General features: G+C 40.8%; 1 protein-coding gene across 1 annotated transcript in view; it reads left to right on the top strand.

Annotated features, from left to right (window-relative positions):
* Positions 1 to 22,649, top strand: part of CCDC170 (coiled-coil domain containing 170) — a 121,089-nt gene that overhangs the window by 24,140 nt on the left and 74,300 nt on the right. Inside the window, exons 2-3 of the mRNA XM_006140007.3 lie at positions 17,212 to 17,346; positions 19,148 to 19,404. Coding sequence (XP_006140069.1) covers positions 17,212 to 17,346; positions 19,148 to 19,404 — 392 coding nt within the window. The remainder of the gene's footprint in view (positions 1 to 17,211; positions 17,347 to 19,147; positions 19,405 to 22,649) is intronic.

Raw genomic sequence — 22,649 nt, 5'->3', positions numbered from 1 at the left:
AATGCCTCTCTAGGTTTGGGAAGTTTTCTTCCAGGATTTCATGGAATAGATTATCAATGCCCTATGAGTCTCTTATCTGGATGTTTAGACAATTGATGGTATCTAGTATTTCTTGTATGTTATTCTCATTTTATTGGGCAATTTTCTCAGTCTTCATGGTAGATTTTTCTAGGCCAGCAATTTTCTCTTCTACATCTGAGATTCGATTTTCTGTATGATCTAGTCTGCTTTTAATTATTTCAAGAGAGGTTTTGACTCCTTGTATTATAGCCCTCATTTCTAATAGGTCCATTTGATTCTTTTTTATAGTGTGTATTTCCTCTTTTAGATCTAGCAATAATTTCCTAACCTCCTGGAACTCATCAGCTCCTTTCTCCTGCCTCTTCTGCAGTTTATTGTCTCTCTTCTCTTCTATCTCTATTAGCTTTGTCACTATGAATGTTCTGAATTCTTTATCAGACATTTCCATGAGTTTCATTGTACTGTCTGAGGATGAAGAGGAATTATTCTTTTCCCTTGGAGGAGAGGCATTTTTTTGCTTTCCCATATTTCTTGTGACCCTGAGGTGATTTCTAGTCATCTGATGGATGGTGCGTTTCTTCCTAATTCTTGAAATTCAACTTGAGCGTTCAGAGACGTGCAAAAGGAGGTGATCTGCAATCTCTCGTCTGTTCCTTTTTCACTCTTTGTGCATCAGATTCAGTGGGACTAGACGAATATTCTGACCCTAATCGTATTCAGATGTTTGGATACTGTTCACTTGGACCTGTCTAGCACTTAGTGCATAGAAGCCACTAGAAATGAATCTGGAGGGGAAAGTCTCAGCAGAAAATCTTCATTTTTGGTCAAGGAAAGCAATATTTCACAGCTCAAATTCAATATCCATCTCAGGATCAGATATGCATAGTTTGAACATAAAAGGGAGGTTTTTGACTGGGGGGGAGGTCACCAAATAGTGGCAGGTCATCAGCATTTAGATGGCTCTTGAGGTCATAAATAAAGACAGGTCACAGAAGTAAGAGGCTTTTTAGGGAGACCGTAAGAAGAAATCTTTAGGTTAAGATTGAATTCTACCATGTATTGGGGATGAGTAGACACGTCAAATAATGAATAAGAAAAGAATGAATTCTTCCTGTTATAGGCACTAATACAAATTTGTTTATTCATCAACTTATTAATTTATTGAGCCAATTCTCGTTGGCTTGTAAAGAATATTAACCTGGAAGTCGAGACCTAGGCATTCTTTTTTTCTTTTCTTTTTTTTTGTAAAGAATTTAAGCATCACAATTTAAAGTCTGCAGGGTATCCTATTATATTCATGTGCTATAGTTTATTTTATAAATTTCATATTATTAAATGAGTTGTTTCCCATTTTTTTTTTTTTTTTGGAGAGGTTTTTGCTATAGGGTGCGTGCGCTCGTCAGGAAGACAGAGAGAGACAGAAAGCAAGAAATCACCCCCCAAGGGGGATGGCCACACCGCAGTCCCTTCTCCTCCATTCTCCTCTTGGGATCTTGGGCATGTACGCACACAGGCCTGGCGTGAGTTGAAGCCACTGGATCCAGGACTCGAACTGTGGTCAGCTACATGGGACTTCAGCGACATAGCCATTACGCTAACTACTGGTCCCCAAGACCTGGGCATTCTTAAGTTTGACATGAGCTGGCTTTGTCATGTTGAGCACATAACTTGATCTCTCTAGGTCTGTTTTCTTTATATTTTAAGGTTCATTTCCATTTCAAATTGCCTAGGAAATATCAATAAACAAATTGTAACTTCCAAAATAATTTGAGGAGGCTTATGATAGAAACATTAAGGAGAAAGAGAGAGAGAGAGAGAGAGATTTGGCAGTATCGCTCAGTGGTTAAGCCCTGCATATAGAAAGCTGGATTCCGCATAGTCAACCATGGTTCAAATCCCAGTCCCAGCAGGTCAAAAGATATGTCAATTGTATTTTAAAACACATCAGATGTAAAATATACATCAAATGTATGTACCTGTACACCTTGAATCCTGATGGGATGGAGTAATGAAAGAAAAAGGATTGCAGTAGGACCATGTCTCACTAGGGGGTGCTTTCTTTGTCAAAAAAAAAAAAAAAAAAAAAAAAGAAAAAGAAAAAAACGGAGAGAGAAAAACTGGAAGCCATCTAGAAGAGAAGAATTACTTATGCCAGGAAAAAGGCATAAAATTAGTGGCTAAATTGAAAGCTGAGCTTTGTGACAGCTTATGAAAAAAGGAACAATGGATTTTCAAGATAAAAGTTATACATATTCATTTTCTTCTCTAATTGTAAATTACGGAGAGAATTTATAAATGCATCTTTTATGACTCCTTGAGCAAAAGCTGTATGATACAAGGTGAAAGATCTGGTACAAGTTTAGAGCCATCATATGCCAGATGTGAGACCCTGTGGAAGTTACTTCAGCTCTCTAGGTCTGGGTGTCCTCTGTGTGAAAATGGTAGTATTAATACTTGATCTGGGCTTTTGGCTCAAGACAGTGGGCTGAGTACATGTGCTTATATCCTGTGCTTCTTTAAATCCTATTAAAAGGAAAAAAAAGTTGAAATAGAATCAGTCCACAGCAGTGCTGCAAATGTTTCTACCACCTGGAAAACATAAAGGCAATGGCTCTGTGATGGTGAGCATGTGAGAGGAGCCTCCCCTAGATGTAGGAGAAGCTGGCAGGGGAGGTAGAATTGTTCTTCCCAGAGGACATCTGAGAGGGTCTATGCTTTAGAATTGGCCAAGGTGGATATGGATGAGGAACTAGAAAGACATCCTACCCTACAGCTGAAAGAAATGATGCTACAAATCCTCAAGGCTTTGGTAATGGTCTTCCCCTCACCAGGCATGCTCCAGAACGTCCTGGAATGTGAACCGAGTACCTTCCCTGTCCGGGTTCAGTTAGTTACTGCTATACCATGGTTTGGTCTCAGCCCTGTTCTGGAAAATCAAGTTCTCTATAGCTCTGGAATCTTCCGTGGATTCTCTGTTACGGACCTGACCTGAGCTACATCCTCATGGGCTCGTCAGCAATCTACCCACAAATTACACCTCCAAATAAAGGAATGAGAGAGAGACAGGTCCCCCTATCCATCAGCGGGTACTGTGGCCCACCTATAGAGACCTACAAACTAAGTTTTTTTTTTTTTTTTTTTTTTTTTTTTTTTTTTTTTTTTTTTTAAAGAGAGGTTTTTGCCATAGGGCTCACGAATTTGCTGGAAAGAGAGACTGACAGAGACAGAAGGCAAGAAATCACTCCCCAGGGGAGATGGCCACACTACAATCCCTTCTCCTCCGTTCTCCTCTCAGGATCTTGGGCACACATGTATACATGCCCAGTTTGAGTTTTAAGCTACCAGGACTCAAATCATGGTAATTACATGGAAGTCCAGTGATGTAACCATTACACCATCTGCTGGTCTCCCCAAAACTAACTTTGAAGTCAAAACAACTGTCATGTATTAAACATGATATTTTGAAATATTCATCTTTATACCACTGTCATAAAATATAATTTAAACATTTCTTTTATGGGAAAAGGAATCTACGGAGATGAAAGTAGATGGGAACTGCAAAGTTGTAATGTTCCCCTGCAGGGAGATGAGACTATGTCTAGAAACATTATATAGAAGGCACTGAGAAGTAATAACAAAAATTAAAACTAAGTAATAGGTAATGGAAGATTTTATCTTAAAATCGTGCCTTCTCATACAGGTTGATATGAAGATTGTGAGTACTGAAATGACATCCAACAGGTCTTTAGTCTCCCTGTGAACAATTTTGTGGTACTAGAGAAATGTTCTTTTGACAGATAAGATAAACTATATTTCAAGTTCCTTCTAAGGAAATATTTCTGAGGAGCTGATTTGAATAAATAGCTTATTAAAGTTTAAAACACACCACTCAGTCTAGGAACTTGAAAAACTTTACTTTAAAATGATCAAGAGTTTTATAAAAAGGTGGGGTGGAAAAATCTCATTTGGGAAGAGTTTTAGAATTTTCAACATGTGGAAAGATTATATACGTGATGATAAAATGTCCCTTCTGGTTGTCAACAGGGATGCTTTATTTCCACCATCACTCTCACAGACGCTACCCCATATGTGATAATGTTCTCAGATCTGCATTCATTATTAATCTTGACAGCTACACCCATCACCTCCTATGGAGATAATAACCATTTACATTAAATGCTAAAAAACTGCTAGTTTCCTAAAATAGGGCCTAAAGTTAATTAACTTGCCTGTAATTTTATGTAGGTTCAGCGTAAGAAATTATCTTTCCAAAAAAAAATTATCTTTCTAACTTGAACCAGTTTTTTTAAAAACAAATTTTAAATTTTTTCAGGATAGAGTGAGAGAGAGAGAGAGAGACTGAGAGACAGATGAATATCCTTCACAGGGTCTGGTCATACCACGATTCCCTGCCTCCGGTCTTCCAGTCTGCAGGTCTTGGGCACCCATGCATGCATGTACCTGGTGTGTTCCAGGCTGACTGGGCCAGGGGGTCAAGCAACAGGGGTGGATGGGGCCCAGCTTCCCTTGAGCAGTGCATTACTGCTATGTCACGGAGCCAGCCCCTGAACAAATTGTTTTTAAGCCCTTGAACAGATTTTTTAAAAAAAACATCACAGAATTTTATATGAAAGTAAATTAGAAGCTTCAAAATGGACTCAATCCAGCCTTCAAGATTTATGAACTTGAAGAAAGCAGAGTGCATCTTCCAAATAGGGTTAGAAAGAGAGAGACTCTCTGTGCATGCAGGTTCTGCTGCAGGTCACTGGGCAAGTGTGAGTTCCTTGTCCTTTGTGGGAATCATAAAGATTCAATGTAGTAACATAAAAAAGGTGCTTTCGTTGGGCCAGCCGACAGGTAGTGATTAAGGCCACCCGATCCCACATGGCCAACTATGCAGCTGAAGTCCTGGACCCAGAGGCTTGAAAATCACTCAGGACCTGTGTGTGCCTAACATTTTGTGAGAACAAAGGAGAAGGGATTGTGGTGTGACCATCAACCTGGGGAATGTTTTCTCACTTTCCCCTTCTCTCTCTGTCTCTCCAGCCAGCACATGTGCCTTATAGGAAAAGAATGGAGGGGGCAGTAGGTGGCGCAGTGGTTAAGGCACTGGACTCCCACATGGATGACCAGGGTTCTTCCCAGATCTGGAGGCTTGAAACATGCAGGGTGCATGTGAATACATGCCCAGAATCCCAGGAGAAGAATGGAGGAGAAGGTATTGTGGCATGGCCTTCCCCCACAGGGGGTGATTTCTCACTTTCTCTCTCTGTCTTTCCAGCCAGCAGATAAAGTGCTTATGTTGTATCTGTATATATCAAGTTCTTAATAATAACTAATGTTACTAGTCACCTGATAGGTCTTATAATACATGCTTCTTCAAAGGGATATAGAAATAATGAGAAGGGACTGATTAAGAAGTGGTCTTTAATACCATGAAGCTTATAATAAATTACTGATGGGAGTAAAAGCTGATGCTACTTTATGTGCTATATGTACTGAAACCCCTAAAATTTGTATTCCCTTTTACCTAATTGTTTCTTTCCTAGAACTTTATCCCCAGAAAACAATGAGAAATTCTAACAGATTTATAATAGTGAGAAGTTGGAAAGAGAACTACATGTCCAATAGTGAGAGAACAGTCACATTGAAGCCTAGCTTTATGTGAGATATTATTCAGCTGTTAACATTTTAGAAGAACGCTTGGGAGGGGCCAGCTGATGGTGTAGCAGTTACATTGCTAGGCTCCCACATGGCTGACTGTGGTTCGAGTCTCATACCCAGTGACTTGAAACTCACAATGGGTGCATGTGCATGTGTGCCTAAGATCCCAGGAGGAGAATGGAGGAGAAGGGATTGCAGTATGACCATCCCCCCCCGAGGGGGGGTGATTTCTCACTTTGCATCTTACTGTCTCTGTCTCTCTCTCTCTCTCCGGTGACTGCAAAAACTTCTTAAAAAATGCTTGGGAAAATATTAAGTGAAGAATATGAGATACCAAATTGTAATTATAGTATGATTTCAATTATTATATTTTAAATATTTATTTATAGTGATTTTCAAGCTACTCTGTCCAGGACTTGAACTGTGGTTGGCTATTGGGAATCCAGTGCCTTAACCACCATACCACTTGCTGGCCCCTCAATTATGTTTTTAAAAGAGCACATGACATATATATATATAGAAAAAAAGGCTACCAAGAAGTAAATGTAAGTGTTGTCTCTGGAAGGAATGTGGGTGGCATTCTTTCTGTTTTCACTGATTAGATAATCAGAGAAAGGTGAACCAAGATAAAGCAAGATGAGGATGGGGCAAAAGTGGGACCTGGAATAAAAAGAAAGCTTGCCCGGGAGTCCTACGAGTTTCACACAAAAGCCATTTCCAACTCTCGAATCGGGCCCCAAGTTTTGTCAAGTGGAGCAGGAGGCGGGGAAGGAAACTCCTGAACACCCTGATTCAAACCCATGAGTCTCTTTTCTAGCCACTGTTCAGAAGCCACCTGGCGTGTCTAGACAAATGTAGTTGTCCACGTGACTGGAGGTTAGGCTAGATGCTGGGCATGGGAGCAGAAACCCTGAAAAGAGTTTACCACTCCTTAGGAAGTTGATTCTTCACCTTGTCTATGTCGGCACTTTTGTAGGTGGGGAGGGGCTGATCAGGGCCACCTTTCAGAGTGATTACTCTGGCAGCCAAAGTTAGATTAGCACCGTGGAGGGCATGGAAGGAGGATCCTGGGTGGGCTATTCTATCAGCCAGAGTTATTTTTGCACAAAGCTTTGGCAGAGCCATTTTTAATTTTAATGCTAAAATGGCTTAAATTTATTACATCAGCTTAGGCTATATGACTTTTTTTTTTTTGGAGAGGTTTTTGCTATAGGGCATGTGCACGCACCAGAAAGACAGAGTGACAAAAAGCAAGAAACCAGCCCCCAGGGGAGATAGCCACACCACAATCCCTTCTCCTCCATTCTCCTCTTGGAATTTTGGGCAAGCACGCACACACACCCAGTGTGAGTTTAAGCCACCAGGTCTGGGACTCGAACTGCAGTTGACTACTTGGGAGTCCAACGACATAGCCATTACACCAACTATTAGTTGCAAGTCTATATGACTTTTGAGAGACTGTAAATTGGTGTTGGATATGTGAGATTTCCAGACTCACCTAACAGATCATATTTCACTGGTCTTAGCAGGAAGTTGGATGAAGTTGATTAGGAATGCACTCTTTTTTTTTTTTTTAGATTTTTGCCATAGAGCCCATGTGCTCCCTGAAGAAAGACTTATAGAGGCAGAGAGAGAGAGGGGGGGAAAATGAGAAATCATCCCGGGAGATGGTCACACCACAATCCTTTCTCTTCCATTCTCCACTTGGGGTTTTGGAATGTATATATGTGTGCCTGGGGTCATTTTAAACCTGCCAGGTCTGAGACTCACACTGTGGAGTTGGCCATGTGGGATTCAGTCCCTTAACAATGACATCACCTGCTGGCCTGAGGAATGTACTCTTTTTTTCTTTTTTAGAGGTTTTTGCTATAGGGCATGTGTGCTTGCCAGAAAGACAGAGAGACAGAAAGCAAGAAATCACTCCCCGGGGGCATGGCCACACTGCAATCCCTTCTCCTCCATTCTCCTCTTGGGATCTTGGACACACACGCACACACGCCCGGCGTGAGTTTAAGCCACTGGGTCCGGGACTCGAATTGCAGTCGACTACATGGCAGTCTAGCGACATAGCCATTACGCTAAGTGCTGGTCCCAGGAATGTACTCTTAATATCTGAGCAACAAGGCTTGGAAATTTTGTGTCTAGTATTAACTAAATTAATGTAAAAAAGAAAAAGAGAGAAACCCAGACAGAGAGAGAGAGTACACAAGAAATAACTCCCATGGGGCATGGTAATGCCACAATCTCATCTCCCTCTCTCCCTCCCTTTGATATTTTGGGCACCACCAGGTCTGGGACTTGAACTTTGCAGTCAGCCACCTGAGATCCAGCCACTTTAACCACCGCGCGCCGTAGGCCGGCCTCAGACTACAATATTTTGACTGTTGGGCAAGTGCTTGTATTAGGACCATCTCCGTGGTGCAGTAGTAATGTGTTGCTGAGAAACTGGATCCCACAGAGTGACTGTGGTTCAAATCCCAGGTCCAGTCAGCTTAAAGCCTGCCAGTCACACGCACAGTGCCTGGGGTCCCACAGAGTGAGGGACTGAAGGAAGGGGATCGGGATATAACCAGACCCTGTGGCGGGTTCTCTTCCCTCTTTCTCTCACTAGTTCTCTCATGCACACACACACATGTGCTCTAGTATGAGTAAAGAAAAAAAAGTACTTTTACTAAATGAGGGCCTGGCATTCTGCCGTTAGATTGTTTTGTGGGTTTTGAATCGGTCGTGATTTCTTGTAGTGAACAGTCTGCTGTTACTGAGTGACTTGTTTGCCTTATCCCATGGTCTTAATGAGTTGTGCGAGTCATGTTTATCTGCTTGGGAGAGCCAAGTCAAACTGAGGTCACCCTGGCAAGTGGATGGACAACATGTGTATGGCACGCTCTCGTTTCTTCTTATTTTCCCCTTCTTTAGTTTTTATTTATTGCCATTTGTGTTCTTTCTATTTTTTTTTTCTTGTTTTGACATTGTACAAGAAATAGACCTGGAGCCAGCAGGTAGCATGGTGGTTAAGGCACTAGATTCCGTATGGTCAACTCCGTGGTTGGAGTCCCGGACCTGGTGGCTTGAAAAAAATGCTGGTGCGAGTGTGCATGCCCACAATCCTGAGAAAAGAATGGAGGGGAAGGGATTATGGCATGGCCATCCTTCCTGGGGGGTGATTTCTCATTTTCCTCTCTGTCTCTCTGTGATGAGGGCATGTGCCCTGTGGCAAAAATGTAAAAAAAAAAAAAAAAAAAGGAAATAGACCAGGGATCTGAACCAGGCTGGCCTGTGGCTCCCAGCACTGCAGTTTGGTAGGCTACCGGCTGTGCCACAGAGGCTGGGGCAAGACTCAATTTCTTTTAGTAAAGCACTCATATTAAGAATAGTTTGGGCCCAACCACTCTGGGGCAACAGGAACACAGTGCCCTGCAGGCTAGAAACCATACACCTGAGAGTGGGTTTGAATCCCCAAGTCAGCTTGAAAGCACACCAGGTGCCTTTGCCAGGATCCTAAGAAGCTAGAGGGCTGGGGAAAGAGGGTTGTGGTGTGATGAGACTCTGTCGAGGGTGGTTTCTCTCTCAATCTGTCTCATGTGTGTGCTATCAAAACAAAACAAAAAACCACTGGAGTACTGCATCCTTTTCAGTAGGGATGGTGAATTCAAAGAGCTTTTAAATGAATAAGAGTGATGACCAAGAGAAAGGGAATGGGAAAATAATGTAAAAATAATGTGATTTGCTTTTTTTAAAAAAATAACTATTTATTTTTAATTTATTCATTCATTGATTTTTTTTATTCGACCAGAGAGAGACAGAGGGTGAGAGTGAGAGAGAGAGGAAGTGAGAAAGCAAGCCACCAGGTCCAGGATTCGAACCCTGGTCGGCCATGTGGGAGTGTACATCACCTTAACCACCACACCACCCACTGGTCCCATGTGATTTGCTTTTTCACAATACTTTCTCTTACACAGAAATGTCCATTTCCAAAACTTTCTCCACAGCTACTAAGGTGGAGCTGCTCAGATTTATTTCCTGGATTCTGACCCTTCACACTTTCCCCTGCAGGCACTAGTGAGCATCCAAAGCTGGTGTGGAAGGGAGAAGAAAGAAAACTGGGCGGTCCTTCCAAGTAGGGAGAGGAGATGGTGGGGGGTCAAAATTGACTGGAGGAGTAATTAGGTTGGGTAATACAGCTTGCAGGGCTTAATTTATGCACCGTGAATTAGAGGAGAAAATTCAGTAGGCAAGAGGAAGTTGGAGAATATTGAAGAGCGTGGTAGCAGGGTAACCCTGGAAGCGTGAGGTAGGGCTGGGGAGAGAGAGAGGGAGAGAGAGACATGTATAAAGAAACATTCCATAATAGAAGAGTGTGGCCATGTGCCTGTGTGCTGCAGTATGGAAAAAATGCTGGAATGAACGGGAAATTGGTTATGGTCAGAAAGATGAGAGTAGAATGGAATTAGGAGCTTTTGTGTGTCAGATTTTCTTCTTCTTCTTTTTTCTTTTTCTTTCTTTCTTTCTTTTCTTTTTTTTCTTTTTTGGCCACAGGATAATAAGACAGCTAAATACCACAGTAGCAAGACTGGCCCAAGACATTGTGCTCAGGTCAGATAATTGGGCACATTGTGTACTAAATTATGAATAAAGCTTCTCTTTGCTTTGTGCCATTGAGCTTTGAAACCATCCTTTATTCTAAAAAGATGGTGAGCCACCCTGTGAGGCAATTTCAATCGTTATCATAGTAATATCAGTAGCAGAATCAAATAATATGTAGCTGGTTTTCTAAAATTAATACAAAATTGCTTCATGGGTTAGCTGAAAGATATCTAATAACTCAGATTGTCCTCATGTGATGACAAATGGGAGGTTTTTAATCTTGCTATTTTGAATAGGATAAAATAATTTCCTAAATGAAGATTGTTTAATACTTACAGGAAAAGTCGAAGAATTTTTTAAAAATTGTACAAACTGCAGGAGGGCTCAGTTAAGAGAGCAGTCCCTTGAAATGTCAGCTGTTACATCTGTTCCGGTCCATGGTATCTACAGTTGTTTCTTTGTCATCTTCTTCAGAAAGGCATGGCATAGCAGGGTTGGTCATTTTTTTTTCCTATTCTTGGCTCTCTCTCTTTTTAATGTAAGAGGGATCATTATTGTGATTATGAGAGGAACATGGTCATAGTAAATGATTTGTAATTATAGAAACATACAATAAAGAAGAAAATAAAACCTGTCCTAAAACCAAAAGATACTTCAATTAGCATTTCTTTCCCATATTTTTCTTTGCTTTTCTTTTTTGCCTTAGGGTATGTGTACTTGCTGAGGAGAGAGAGAGAGAGAGAGAGAGAGAGAGAGAGAGAGAACGTGAAAGAGGGAACATGAGAAATCACCCCCCCCCCCAAGGGGAATGAACATGTTGTAATCCCTTCTCCTCCATTCTCCTCCTGGGTTCTTGGGCACATATGCACACACGCTTGGTATGAGTTTCAAGCCACCAGGTCCAGGACTTGAATGAACCACAGTCAGCCATATGGGAGCCCAGTGATGTAATCCCTACACCATCTTCTTGCCCCAGCTTTTCTTTAAGTTATATTTAGTCACATTGATAATGCATAGATACATCATTCTTGAAAAAAATGGAACCTTTGCTTCCACTCTCTTCAGCTCTAATTCAAGAGTCACCTCCAAAGTAAACATTGTCATTAGATGGTGTGTATTCTGTCAGGCCTTTTCCTTTTTTTTTTTTTAATGTCTAAATATATTTATAGAAAATACGTAATACTCCTTCCTCCTGTGTGTGTTTTATGAAAATAAATATCAGACTATAGATTTATCGAACTTATTTATACTTTATTTTTTTCCATATCTTAGTGATATTATTACATCCCAATATACAGATCTACTTCATTGTACCTGTTGCCTAGAATTCTGCAGTATGCCTTTAAATTTTGAGTAGACACTAGTAAGTTGGTAGGGCATCCAAAGGGTTCAGCCATTTTACAGTCTTGGCAGTTACATACGAAACTAACCCTTTCCTTATCCTTTGACAATGCTTGATATTATCAAACCTCTTGTTTTTAAAAATATGAAAGGGTGTGACTTTGTTTTCTTCTGTATTTCTCTGATTATTAGAGAGATTGAGCATATTTTCTTTTTTCTAATAGTCAGAGGGTGTGGGTACTCACCGGAGAGAGACACAGAGAGAAAGAGATGGCGAGAAAGCGAATGGGAGAAAGCAGCTTCCATGGAGCGTGGTTATGCTGCTATCCCTTCTCCATTTCTCAGTCCTGCTGGGGTTTCAGGTATGCATGCACAGTTGCTCAGTGTGTTTTTCAAGCTGCTGGGGCTGGGATTCTAATCACTTGGTTGGCCATGTGGGATCCAGCTCTCTTAACCACTTGGTAAAGGGAAGGGGCTGGCTTGGGTCGTTGAGCATCTTATTTACTTTGCTGTTTATAACCCTTTTTTTTTTTTTTTTTTTGAGGGAGGTTGCCACAGAGTGCATGTATTTGCCAGAGAGAGAAAGAGAGAGAGTAAGTGAGAAATCACCCCTCTGGGGAATGGCCACACCATTGAGAGTCTGGATAATAGTGCTGTGGTAAAAGTGATGCTCTGTAAGGCAGACCCACTGGGAAGGTTACTGGTTCATGTCCAGAGACATTCCTGAATGTGCCGGCATACATATGCCCATGAGCTACAGCGGGCTCAGGCTGGGGGTTATGGTGGCATCAAGACCCCACCAGGAGTGCTGTATTTCTGACTTCTTTCTGTCTGTCGCTCATCAAATACATAAATTAAACTTGGAAAAAAATGCATCAAGCTGGTGCCATGGCCTGGTGGGCAAGGGAGCTGGATCCCACATGGCCAACCTCAAAGTTCAAATTCCAACCAGGCTGCTCAGAAAACATGCTGACTGCATGTAGGAGCATGCCCCAAATCCCAACAGGGGGAGAAATGGAGGAGAAAGGATTGCAGTGTGAGCACACCCCACTGGGGGTACTTTCACCTTTTCTCTCTTTCTCTGATAAGCACATGCTACCTGTGAACAACAACAAGAACAACAAAAATTCATTGATATGTATTGCTAAATTCCTTTGTGGAAATTTTGTACCATAAATTTTATCTTTCTTTAAGTGCTTCCTTATAGAACTCTTAATATACTTAATTATTAAGTATATTTAAAATGTTGTATTCTTAAATGTTAGAAATAATATTTCAATGATTTTATAATCTGTATTTGATTGATAACTAGTGAGATGAGACTTTTTTTCCTTTTTTTTTTTTTAAGAGATCTTTGCTCTATGGCATGTGTGCTCTCTGGAGAGACAGAGGGAGATGAAGAGACAGAAAGTGAGAAATCATCCCCAGGAGGCCATGCCACAATCCCTTCTCCTCCATTCTCCTCTCAGCTGGGTCCAATATTTGAACCATGATTGATTACGTGGGAGTCCAGTGACATAACCATTAGGCCATCTCCTGGTCCTGAGATGAGACATTTCTGATTTTATTAGCCATGTAAAATCCTGATAATTGTTAATTCCTCTACAGAATTTTTCTCTTAGGTCATTGGTTTCTTTCATTGGTTCGAATAGGCTCTTTGCATATTAAAGTTTTTACTCTATATATTATTTCTGAACATATTTTTCCAGGTTGACCTTTTACTTTGAATTGTCTTTACATAATTTTGATGCATGAAAGTTTTAAAACTTGCTATCATTTATACTTTTCTCTTTTGATGTTTTTCCATTTCTTTTATTCTTAGGCTGCTATGATCCGACTGTGTGCCCCCCCAATTCTTACGTTGAAATTCTAATACCCTATATGATGGTTTTAGGAGGTGGGGTTTTGGGTGGTGATTAGGTGCTGAGGGTGGAGCCTTCATGAATGGGATGAGTACCCTTATAAAAAAGCCAAGAATCTCTCCCTGCACAGTGTGCTGTGTGAGGGTACAGCAGGAAGGTTGTGTCTCTGAGGAAGCAGGCCCTCACAGATACTGACCTGCCAGCACCTCGATCTTGGATTTCACAGCCTCCAGAACTGCGAGAAACTTCCATTATTTTTAAGTCACCCAATTTATGATGGTTTATTATAGCATCCTGAAAAAACGAAGACCAAATCTTTCTCCTGATAAAATAAAAGTTCATTTTTAGTACTTTCTATGATTTCAAATTTTAATATATAGTACTGTAAGTCTACCTTAAATTTATCGTGATTTATAATGTGTAGTAGGCTCCAATATTTCTTCATTCTTCTTCTTTTTTTAATAGTGTCACTCTTTGTTGACTAATATTTTCTCCCTCCACTGTTTGTGAAGCCTGTTTTTCCATACACTGAATTGTTTTGATGATTAGAGGCTAATGACTGTTCCTGGGATTTTTGTAGGCCTCTCTGTTGATCTCCTGCATGAGTATCATATGGTTTTAATTATTGCTATCAGTTTTACAAAATGACAATTAAATTTTTTTTTTTCTAATGTTTGCCACTGGACTTGTACATTCACTAGAGAGAGACAGAGAGAGAAAGAGGGAGAAGAAAAGTGAGACAGCATCGGCCCTGAAGAATAGTCACATTTCAAGCCCTTCTTCTCCATTTCTCCTTTGGGGATTTTGGATAAGTGTGCACATGCACTTGGTGTGTTTCTCAAGCCACTGGGCCTGGGACTCAAACCATGCAGTCAGTCATGCAGAATCCAGCTCCTTAAGTACTATACCGCAGGCTGGTCCTAAGAGAGGTTTTTAATTAGAATTTTTTTTGTTGCTTATAAGTCACCAAAGGGCTGTTCCGTTTGAAAATCTACCTGGGTACTACTACAGTTTCTGGTAATTAGTCACAAACACAAAGAATATGAGAAACAAACTCCCTTTTGACACAATGACTGAAATTCCAAAACAGTGTCAAGGTAATGATATCTTCATACACAGTTTCTTTCACTCATGAACAATTTGAAGATGCTAATGTTTTTTTGTTTTTGGAGAGATTTTCACTGTAGGGCGCGGGCGCTCACCAGACAGACAGAGAGAGACATAGAGACAGAAAGCGAGAAATCACTCCCCAGGGGGGATAGTCACGCAGCAATCCCTTCTCCTCCATTCTCCTCTCGGGATCTTGGGCACGCATGCACACGCGCCCGGCGTGAGGTTTAAGCCACCAGGTCCGGGACGCGAACCGCGGTCGACTATGTGGGAGTCCAGCGACATAGCCATTACGCTAACTGCTGGTTCCCAAGATGCTAATGTTTTTGATATTGTTCTGCATTAGACTATACTCTCCTAAAATGAGGGACCATTTCATTATTATTATTATTATTATTATTGTTTCATTTTGCTATGGGACGTGTGTGCTCGCTGGAGAAAGTGAGAGAAAGAGAGAGAGAGAGAAAGTGAGAAATCACCCTCCAGGTGGATGGCCACACCACAATCCCTTTTCCTCCACTCTCTTCTTGGGAGTTTGGGCATGCACACATAGGCGCATGCTTTTCAGCATGTTTTTCAAGCCACAGTGTCCAGGACTCAAACTGTGTAGTTGGCCGTGTGGGCTCCAGCTGCCTTAACCACTACGCCACCAGTTAATGCAGGACAGTGCTCAACTATCTTGTCCGGCTCTTAATATTACATTCGTGGACATGATTTTTTTTTATATGAAGGAAATACGACATAATGATATGACTATACTATTTCCTTTAAAAAAAAAAAGGATGTTAGTCATTGAAAGAAATAATCATAGCTATTGGAGAACTTAGAGCCTTGATAAGAGTTATAAAATGGGGTGGTGGACATACCATGGTTCAAGTCAGTTATAAGTAACTTGTGTCCTCACATGGCTCATTTAGAAAATCCGGCTGTGGTTAGGCTTATGGAGAGCCTTCTAAATACCGAGTGAGCTCGAACTGGAGGTGGCTCTTCAGTTAGAGAGTCAGGTAAACTTTTCATGATCTCCCAGGAGCACGTGTCTACCATCTTCTTGGTTGTGTTGTGATTGGCAAACAATGGCTGTTACTAAGTGCCCTGAAGCTTTTGTTTGACATTTCTGTAGACTGAAACACATCAGTCATGACAACGTGCACAGTTCAGGGCTTTAAGGTAACTCGCGTTCATGAGCATATCAAACAGTAGGTCCTGGCAGTTGGGTAGTCTTGGGCAGTCGTAAACAGGTTTTTCTGGTGTGTCCCCTGAGGCCACTGAGCTATTACAGGAAATCTTCCTTTATGTGACTTCTTTCATATTCCTTCAAAAATGAATGGCTTCCCTGTATGTCTTTCCCAGAGGCCTGGAACTTCATAGACTTGGGCATCAGGATCTGACTAAGCTAACATAATTCTTTTTTTTTTTCTTTTTCTTTTTTTTTCTTACCTAATTCTTTAAGGAAGCAGGGATATGACCTGACCAGGACAGAACAGGACCAGAACTTGCAGACTGAAAAACCCACAGGCCAAATCCATCAGATCTATTCTGTGACTGCGTTTATTTGGTTCACATGTGTTTCTTTATTAAACATTTAAGTCGGTTGTTGTGCTGCAAAAAATAGAATGTTCACTTTAAAGAGTCCGGATCTATAGCATGTGTCATGACAAATTGGAATGATTTGGTCAGACTAGGGTCCTTATTTGTGCAACAGCAGCCCTCGGTGGGGCTGAGAGCTCTTCCTGCTAGATGGGCAGGGGCATAGGGACCATCCATGCACCACCATCCTAAACCTAATCTCATGCATTCATTTGAGTCACCTTCATGACCCTGAGAGAAGTTATGAGATTGAGAATAAGAGGCATAATGAATAGTTATAAATTTTTTTAAGGTTTTTGCTACAGGACACATGCACTCTCCAGAGAGACAGAGACAGTGAGAAGGAAGGTGAGATATCTCCCATGATGGGAGATAGCCATGTCGCAATCCCTTCTTTTCCATTCTGGGATTTTGGATACGCATGCACATGCACCTGCTATGAGGTTCAAACCACTGGATCTGGGACTTGAACCATGATTAGCCATGTGGGAGTCCAGCACCTTAACTATTACACCATGCTGACCCCATGAAGAAGCATTTTACATTTACATCACATGATCTCTTTGATAAATGAGACACTTAGTTCAACAGACAGGAGATAAGTGATTATCTTTGTGGCCTGGAAACAGAAGGACAATGACAATTGCCTTCTAGCTATACAGACTGTAGTGTTGCTTCTTTTCTGACAAATCCGATGACCCTATAGTTTCTGAAAGGAGGTCAAATACCATTTGCATTTGGTGGAAGGGAATTCTAAAGTGGCAAAGGCCAATTCATAAATGCCAACTCTCTATCATTTTTGTTCCTGGGCTGCATCCTTCCTCCCTTTGAACTTGAGAATGAGAACAAAATGATCTGAACACAGCACTTCTCTGGGTAGCATTTTTGACACATTTGGAATACAAGCTATGTCTGTCTAATCTTTCTTAGAGCAGCTGTGCGTGCGTGCGCACGCACTCAGACACACACACACACACACACACACACACACACACACACTAACATTCTTCTTTATATTTTGTCTTGGGCGAAACTCTACCAGGAAACCACGACCTACAATCATCTTTTGGAAGTCCCGGTCACTCAGGAGCAGTTAAACCACTATCGGAATGTGGCTGAAGATGCTCGAAGTGAACTTGCAGCGACTCTGGTCAAACTTGAAAGTGCTCAGTCCGAGGTGAGACCATGCAGCCTCATCACTAATGAAAGGCCATTCCATTTCTTACAGAGTGAAGCCGAGTGTAGAGGCGACTAGAAATAGGATGGTAGGATACAGATTTAAACCTTTGGCAAAGTTTATGCCTCATCTCTTACTGTGTACTGTCCCCTAGAACTCCTGAAGGTTATGCCTTTGCCATGTTGTAAGCGAGCCGGTGTGGCCTGGAATCTAGGTCTCAGAGGAGCTCTGGAGCCTTGAGAGCTCGGGGACACCTCAGGAACTTTGTGTTAAAGCTGCCCTGGCCTTGGAGAACTTTCAGCATCTCTTGGGTTAACATAGGTTACTTGCAATCCAGAACTATTAGAAGGGAATTCTGAATTCCTTTCCTATGGCAGCTCTGATTGGCTGGGGAGATTCTAGGAAGATAGGTGGGATCCATCTACCCTCAGGGCTAGATCAAGTCCATAGTGGAGTTTCTGAGTCTCCCTAGACTCATTCTGCTTGTAGCCTGTGGCCCTGGGGATCCTTGGTTGGCCTGTGAGGTACCTATTGGGTCATCAGAAAAGTCATGTCTCATTTTTGTGTAGAAAAACATAGGAAAACATGTCACAACTTTTCCAACGACGCAATAGTGTTCTCACTAAAGCTGCCAGGACCCTACTCGAAGATGATTTAATAATTTGTGTGCATGAATGAATGTTTGGAACTCACAGTTCCAAAGTAGTACATGTATTCATAAAGTTTTTTCATAGAGGAGAATTGATGTCTTAATAGGACACATACATTTTGATGCCACAGAATTCATAAAAGTTACAGTATTTCCCTTGTGCACGTCCTATAAGGAGGCCAGGCCTGGATGACATAAGTGGTAGTGTACCAACCATGGCTGAGCATGAATCTGGATCCCAAGTTGACCTGAAACACTGTGGGCACATGTGCCTGAGAGGCTGACTAGCTGGAGGGCAGGGAAAAGGATTATGCCATGATGACACCTCGTCAAGGATGCCTCTTGCTCTTCCATGCATGAATATGCTCTCATATAAAAGAGAAAGTAGATCAACTTCAAAGTGCTTTTCCTTGGGGCCTGCAGGTGGCGTGGTGGCTAAGGATGCTGGACTCTCACATGGCTGACCATGGTTCAAGTCCCAGACCTGGTAGCTTGCTTTCTCATTTTCCTTCTCTTTCTCTCTTGCTCTCTCACTCACTCTGTCCCTTTCTGGTCAAATTAAAATAAATAAATAAATACAGTTCAATAAAAATAATTCTTAGAAAAAGATTTTCCTTTTTTCCTTTATTTTCCCTAGAAATATGAATATTGTTTTTCTTTACTGTCTACAATCATGATACTAAAGATAAGAGGGAGAAACACAGTGACATATAGAATAGTCTGTATTTACTGGGGAAACAGCTATGGCCATGAAGTCATAAATGGTGTAACTTTTAAGCTCCTTGTGTCATTGTTTATCAGCAGCAATAGCAATAATACGGATTTAGAAAATGGGTTATCATTGCAAAGTAGTTTATTGCTTTTTGCAATACACATCACAAATGTTCACCAAGTGAGGCTAAATCAACCTAAGATACTGCCCGACTGGTTTTGAAAAAAGATAAAACATGAAGTCCATTAGTTAGGTTTAACTTTCCATTTGGTAATAATACAGCTACAAAACTATGCAAAGGAAAATAAAAAGAAAATAACATCAACTGAGTCATGAACAAAAGAGTAAAATTTTAGATTATGGTTTTGGATTTCTTACAGATACTTCAAAATTATGTTGTTAAAGTGCTTTTTCCTCTTTTGACTTCTTTTCCATGTGAGCTTCGAGACCTCAGATCCAAGATGCTTTCTAAAGAAGTCTCCTGCCAAGAGTTGAAAGCTGAAATAGAGAGCTACAAAGAAAACAATGCCAGGAAATCTTCTCTCCTTACCTCTTTGAGGAGCAGAGTTCAGGAGCTGGAAGAAGAATCGGCAACACTTTCCACTTCTAAAATCAGAACAGAAATTGCAGCTCACACTGCAAAGAAGGAGAATCAGGAATTACAGAAGAAAGTTGTAGAACTAGAGGAGAAATTACAGTAAGGATACTGCAGTATATTTCTCAGTTTAGCAGTGGTAAAGATTGGCTCCTTTCTTTTTTTAATAGATTTTTTTTTTTTTTGTTACAGGATGTGTACACTCGCCAGAGAGACAGAAAGTGAGACATCATCCCCCAGGGGAGATGGCTATACCACAATTCCTTCTCTTTCATTCTCCTCTCAGGATCTTGGGAATGCACGCATAGGCACCTGGCTTGGTTTTTTAAAATTTTTTTATCTTTTATTTTTTTAAAATTACTTTAGAGAGATTTTTATTATAGGGCACATGCACTTGCCAGAGAGACAGAGAGAGAGAAATCACTTCCAATGGGGTTGGCCATGCTGCAGTCCCTTCTTGACTCCTCTCAGGATTTTGGGCACACACACACACACACACACACACACACACACACACACACACCGGGTGTAAGTTTTAAGCTTCAGAGTCCAAGAATCGAGCTGTGGTTGACTCTGCGTGAATCCAGTGATGTAACCATTACTGGTCCCAATGCTGGTTTCTGATAGCGGGATAGATCTTTGAATGTACTGGCATTTTGCATTATTTGGTCATGAAACTAAGTTTAAAAAGTTATTGACCTCACATGTCTTCGAAGTCTTTAAAACATCTTCCCAAGCTAATTTCTAATTGTTGAGTCTCAACAAACATAGCATCATCCTAAGTATCTTTACATCTTACTGATTCGGTCTGCAAATGCTTATGTACACAAACAGCATAGAAGATTTCTTCTAAGAGACTTAATCCTGAGTCGGCAGGGTAGTAAACAGAAGAAGGCGTGTATTCAGAAACTAGTTCTAAAAACAGCCAGAAGCAGGAACTAGGAGGTGGTGTGGCGGTCAAGGCACTGGATTCTCACATGGCTGACCACGGTTTCAATCCCAGATCTGGAGGCTTGAAAATCACGCTGGGCACATGTGTGTATGTGCCCAAAATCCTGCGATAAGAATGGAGGAGAAGAGATTGTGGTGTGGTCATCCTCCCGAGAGGTGATTTCTCATTTTCTCTCTTTCTCTGGGGAACACACATGTCCTACGGCAAAAGCCTAAAATAAATAAATAAATAAATAAAATAATAAAAAATATTCAGAAGTCAGACCACTTTGAAGATTCCTCATCAGATTTTATTTTTAAAATTAAAAAATTATAGTTATTATATTAATTTTATGAATGAGAGCAAGAGTAAGAGAGAGTAAGTGAGTAAGAGAGGGACTCCCCAAGGGTCTTGTCCTGGCAGGATCTTCTTCCCTCAGTCCTCTAGCTAGTCTGGATCTTGGACACACATGGCTGCTGTGTTTCAGGCTGATTCGGAATCCAAACCTGTGATCCGCCCTATGGCTTCCAGCACTGCAGATCCATAGGTTATTGTCTGCATCATGAGGAGAGGCTCTCCCTAGGTTTTACTGCCAGTTTATGCAGAGAACTCTTGAAATCTATGTTTTCTACACTTACTTCTGAGAAGACTTGATTGTTAAGACAAAATTGGGAACCACTTGTTCCTAAACTATTTTTTATAACCTCTACATATAATTTAAATAACTTCATTAATAACCTACTTGATATTTATTTGACTTATTTCATGTTTGAAAATAGAGCTCAACACTTCCGGGCCCTGTCCTCTTTCTCTCCTTCCAACTGCTGCAGAAATCCTTTGGTGTTTGTTGTCGTCATTGTCTCCAATTTCTTTCTCTCCTTTCTTGAATCCGCTCCACTGAAACCACTCACTAAGGTCACCAGTGAGCGCACATTGCAAGTCAATGGTCAGTCTTAATCTTTCTTGACTTACCGGCAGCATCATTCACAACTGAACTCTTCCTTGAACCATTTTCTTTTCTTCATCTCCAGGGCCTTACATTTGACTGGTTTTTAATTTTACTTTCTAGCTGATTCTTTTACTGTTGTAGCTAAAGAAAGAAGTTCTAGCTTTATCGTTGCTGTTCCTCCTCATCTCCTTGACTTCCAAATGTTGGGGTGCCTCAGGGTCTAGTCCTCCAATCTCGTCTTATTTCTCTCTAAATTTACTTTCTTGGTGATCTCATTTCATCTCATGGCCTTATGTATGATCTAGATGCTGGCGACTCCCACATTTCTATATTTAGCCTGGATCTCTTCCCAGAACTCAAGACCCTCATATCTTACTACCCACCAGAAATTTCCACCTGGATGTACAACAGGCACCTCATACTTATCATGTACAAAACAAGCTTCTGGTGCTCTCACAAAATCTTCCTGTACTTCTCCCCATCTCAATTAATGATTCCATTCTTATTATCTATCAGGTCAAAAGTCTTAGTATCATTCTTGATTCTTTCTCTTTTATACTCTGTGTCTGATTTGGCACATCTCATTATAGAAATATTCAGAATAAATCTAAATTGGGGTTGCACTGTGGAGTGCTAATGCACTGCTCTCAAGTAAAGCCAGATCCCATGTGGTGACCGTGGTTGGATTCCCTGGCTTAGTCTACCTGAAACACACCAGGCACATGTGTGAGAGTCCGGGATCCTCCAAAAGAGCTGGAGGACTGGAGGAGGGGATTGTGGCATGACTGTTCCCTATGGAGAGTGCTTCTCTCCCCCAGCCCCTCACATGTGTATTGGCACACTCCATCACAAAAAAAGAAAGAAAAATATTTAAATTCTGAGTATTTCCCATATGTTTCACATATATTAATATTTTGATTATTGTCTATCTTTCCAATTAGAATATAAGCTCAACAAAGACAAAGATTTCTACTATTTTATTTTTCCCATTTATTTATTTTTCACTTATTTGTTTATTTTTGCATTTTTCCACATTTACTTTACAAATCAAAACATTTTTGCTCATGCTCTATAGTTCTTGACAGTTAATAAACAACTTTCAAAATTTCAAAATACTGAATTTTAAAGATAATATTCAAAATATTTCTTATAATTTTGTATAATTTTGTTTGTGACTCTATAACAACAGAAACAGTATGGTTTTAAATACTTTTGAGAAAATATTTACATGTCAACTACTCAAATTGTTGAAAAGCAAATGCCCAGCACACTAGTCACACATAAACCTTCTCAATTCAGCCCTGCCCTAGTATTCTGTGATATAGCATCTGCTAGCAAAGATCAGTCTCTTTTTGTTCCTTCAAAGTCTTTCTCAAGGTAATCCTCTGGTTGTGGTTGCTCTTTTGCAATCTCTACTGATTACAATGCTGGGCTGGAAAAGTCCAGGTTATTTTATGTTATAAATTC

This window comes from Tupaia chinensis, unplaced genomic scaffold (assembly GCF_000334495.1).
Source record: "Tupaia chinensis unplaced genomic scaffold, TupChi_1.0 Scaffold000014_1, whole genome shotgun sequence".
In the NCBI taxonomy this organism is placed as follows: Eukaryota; Metazoa; Chordata; class Mammalia; order Scandentia; family Tupaiidae; genus Tupaia; species Tupaia belangeri.
Note: the sequence above shows the minus strand (reverse complement) of the source record. Positions and strands in the feature narration are given on the sequence as shown.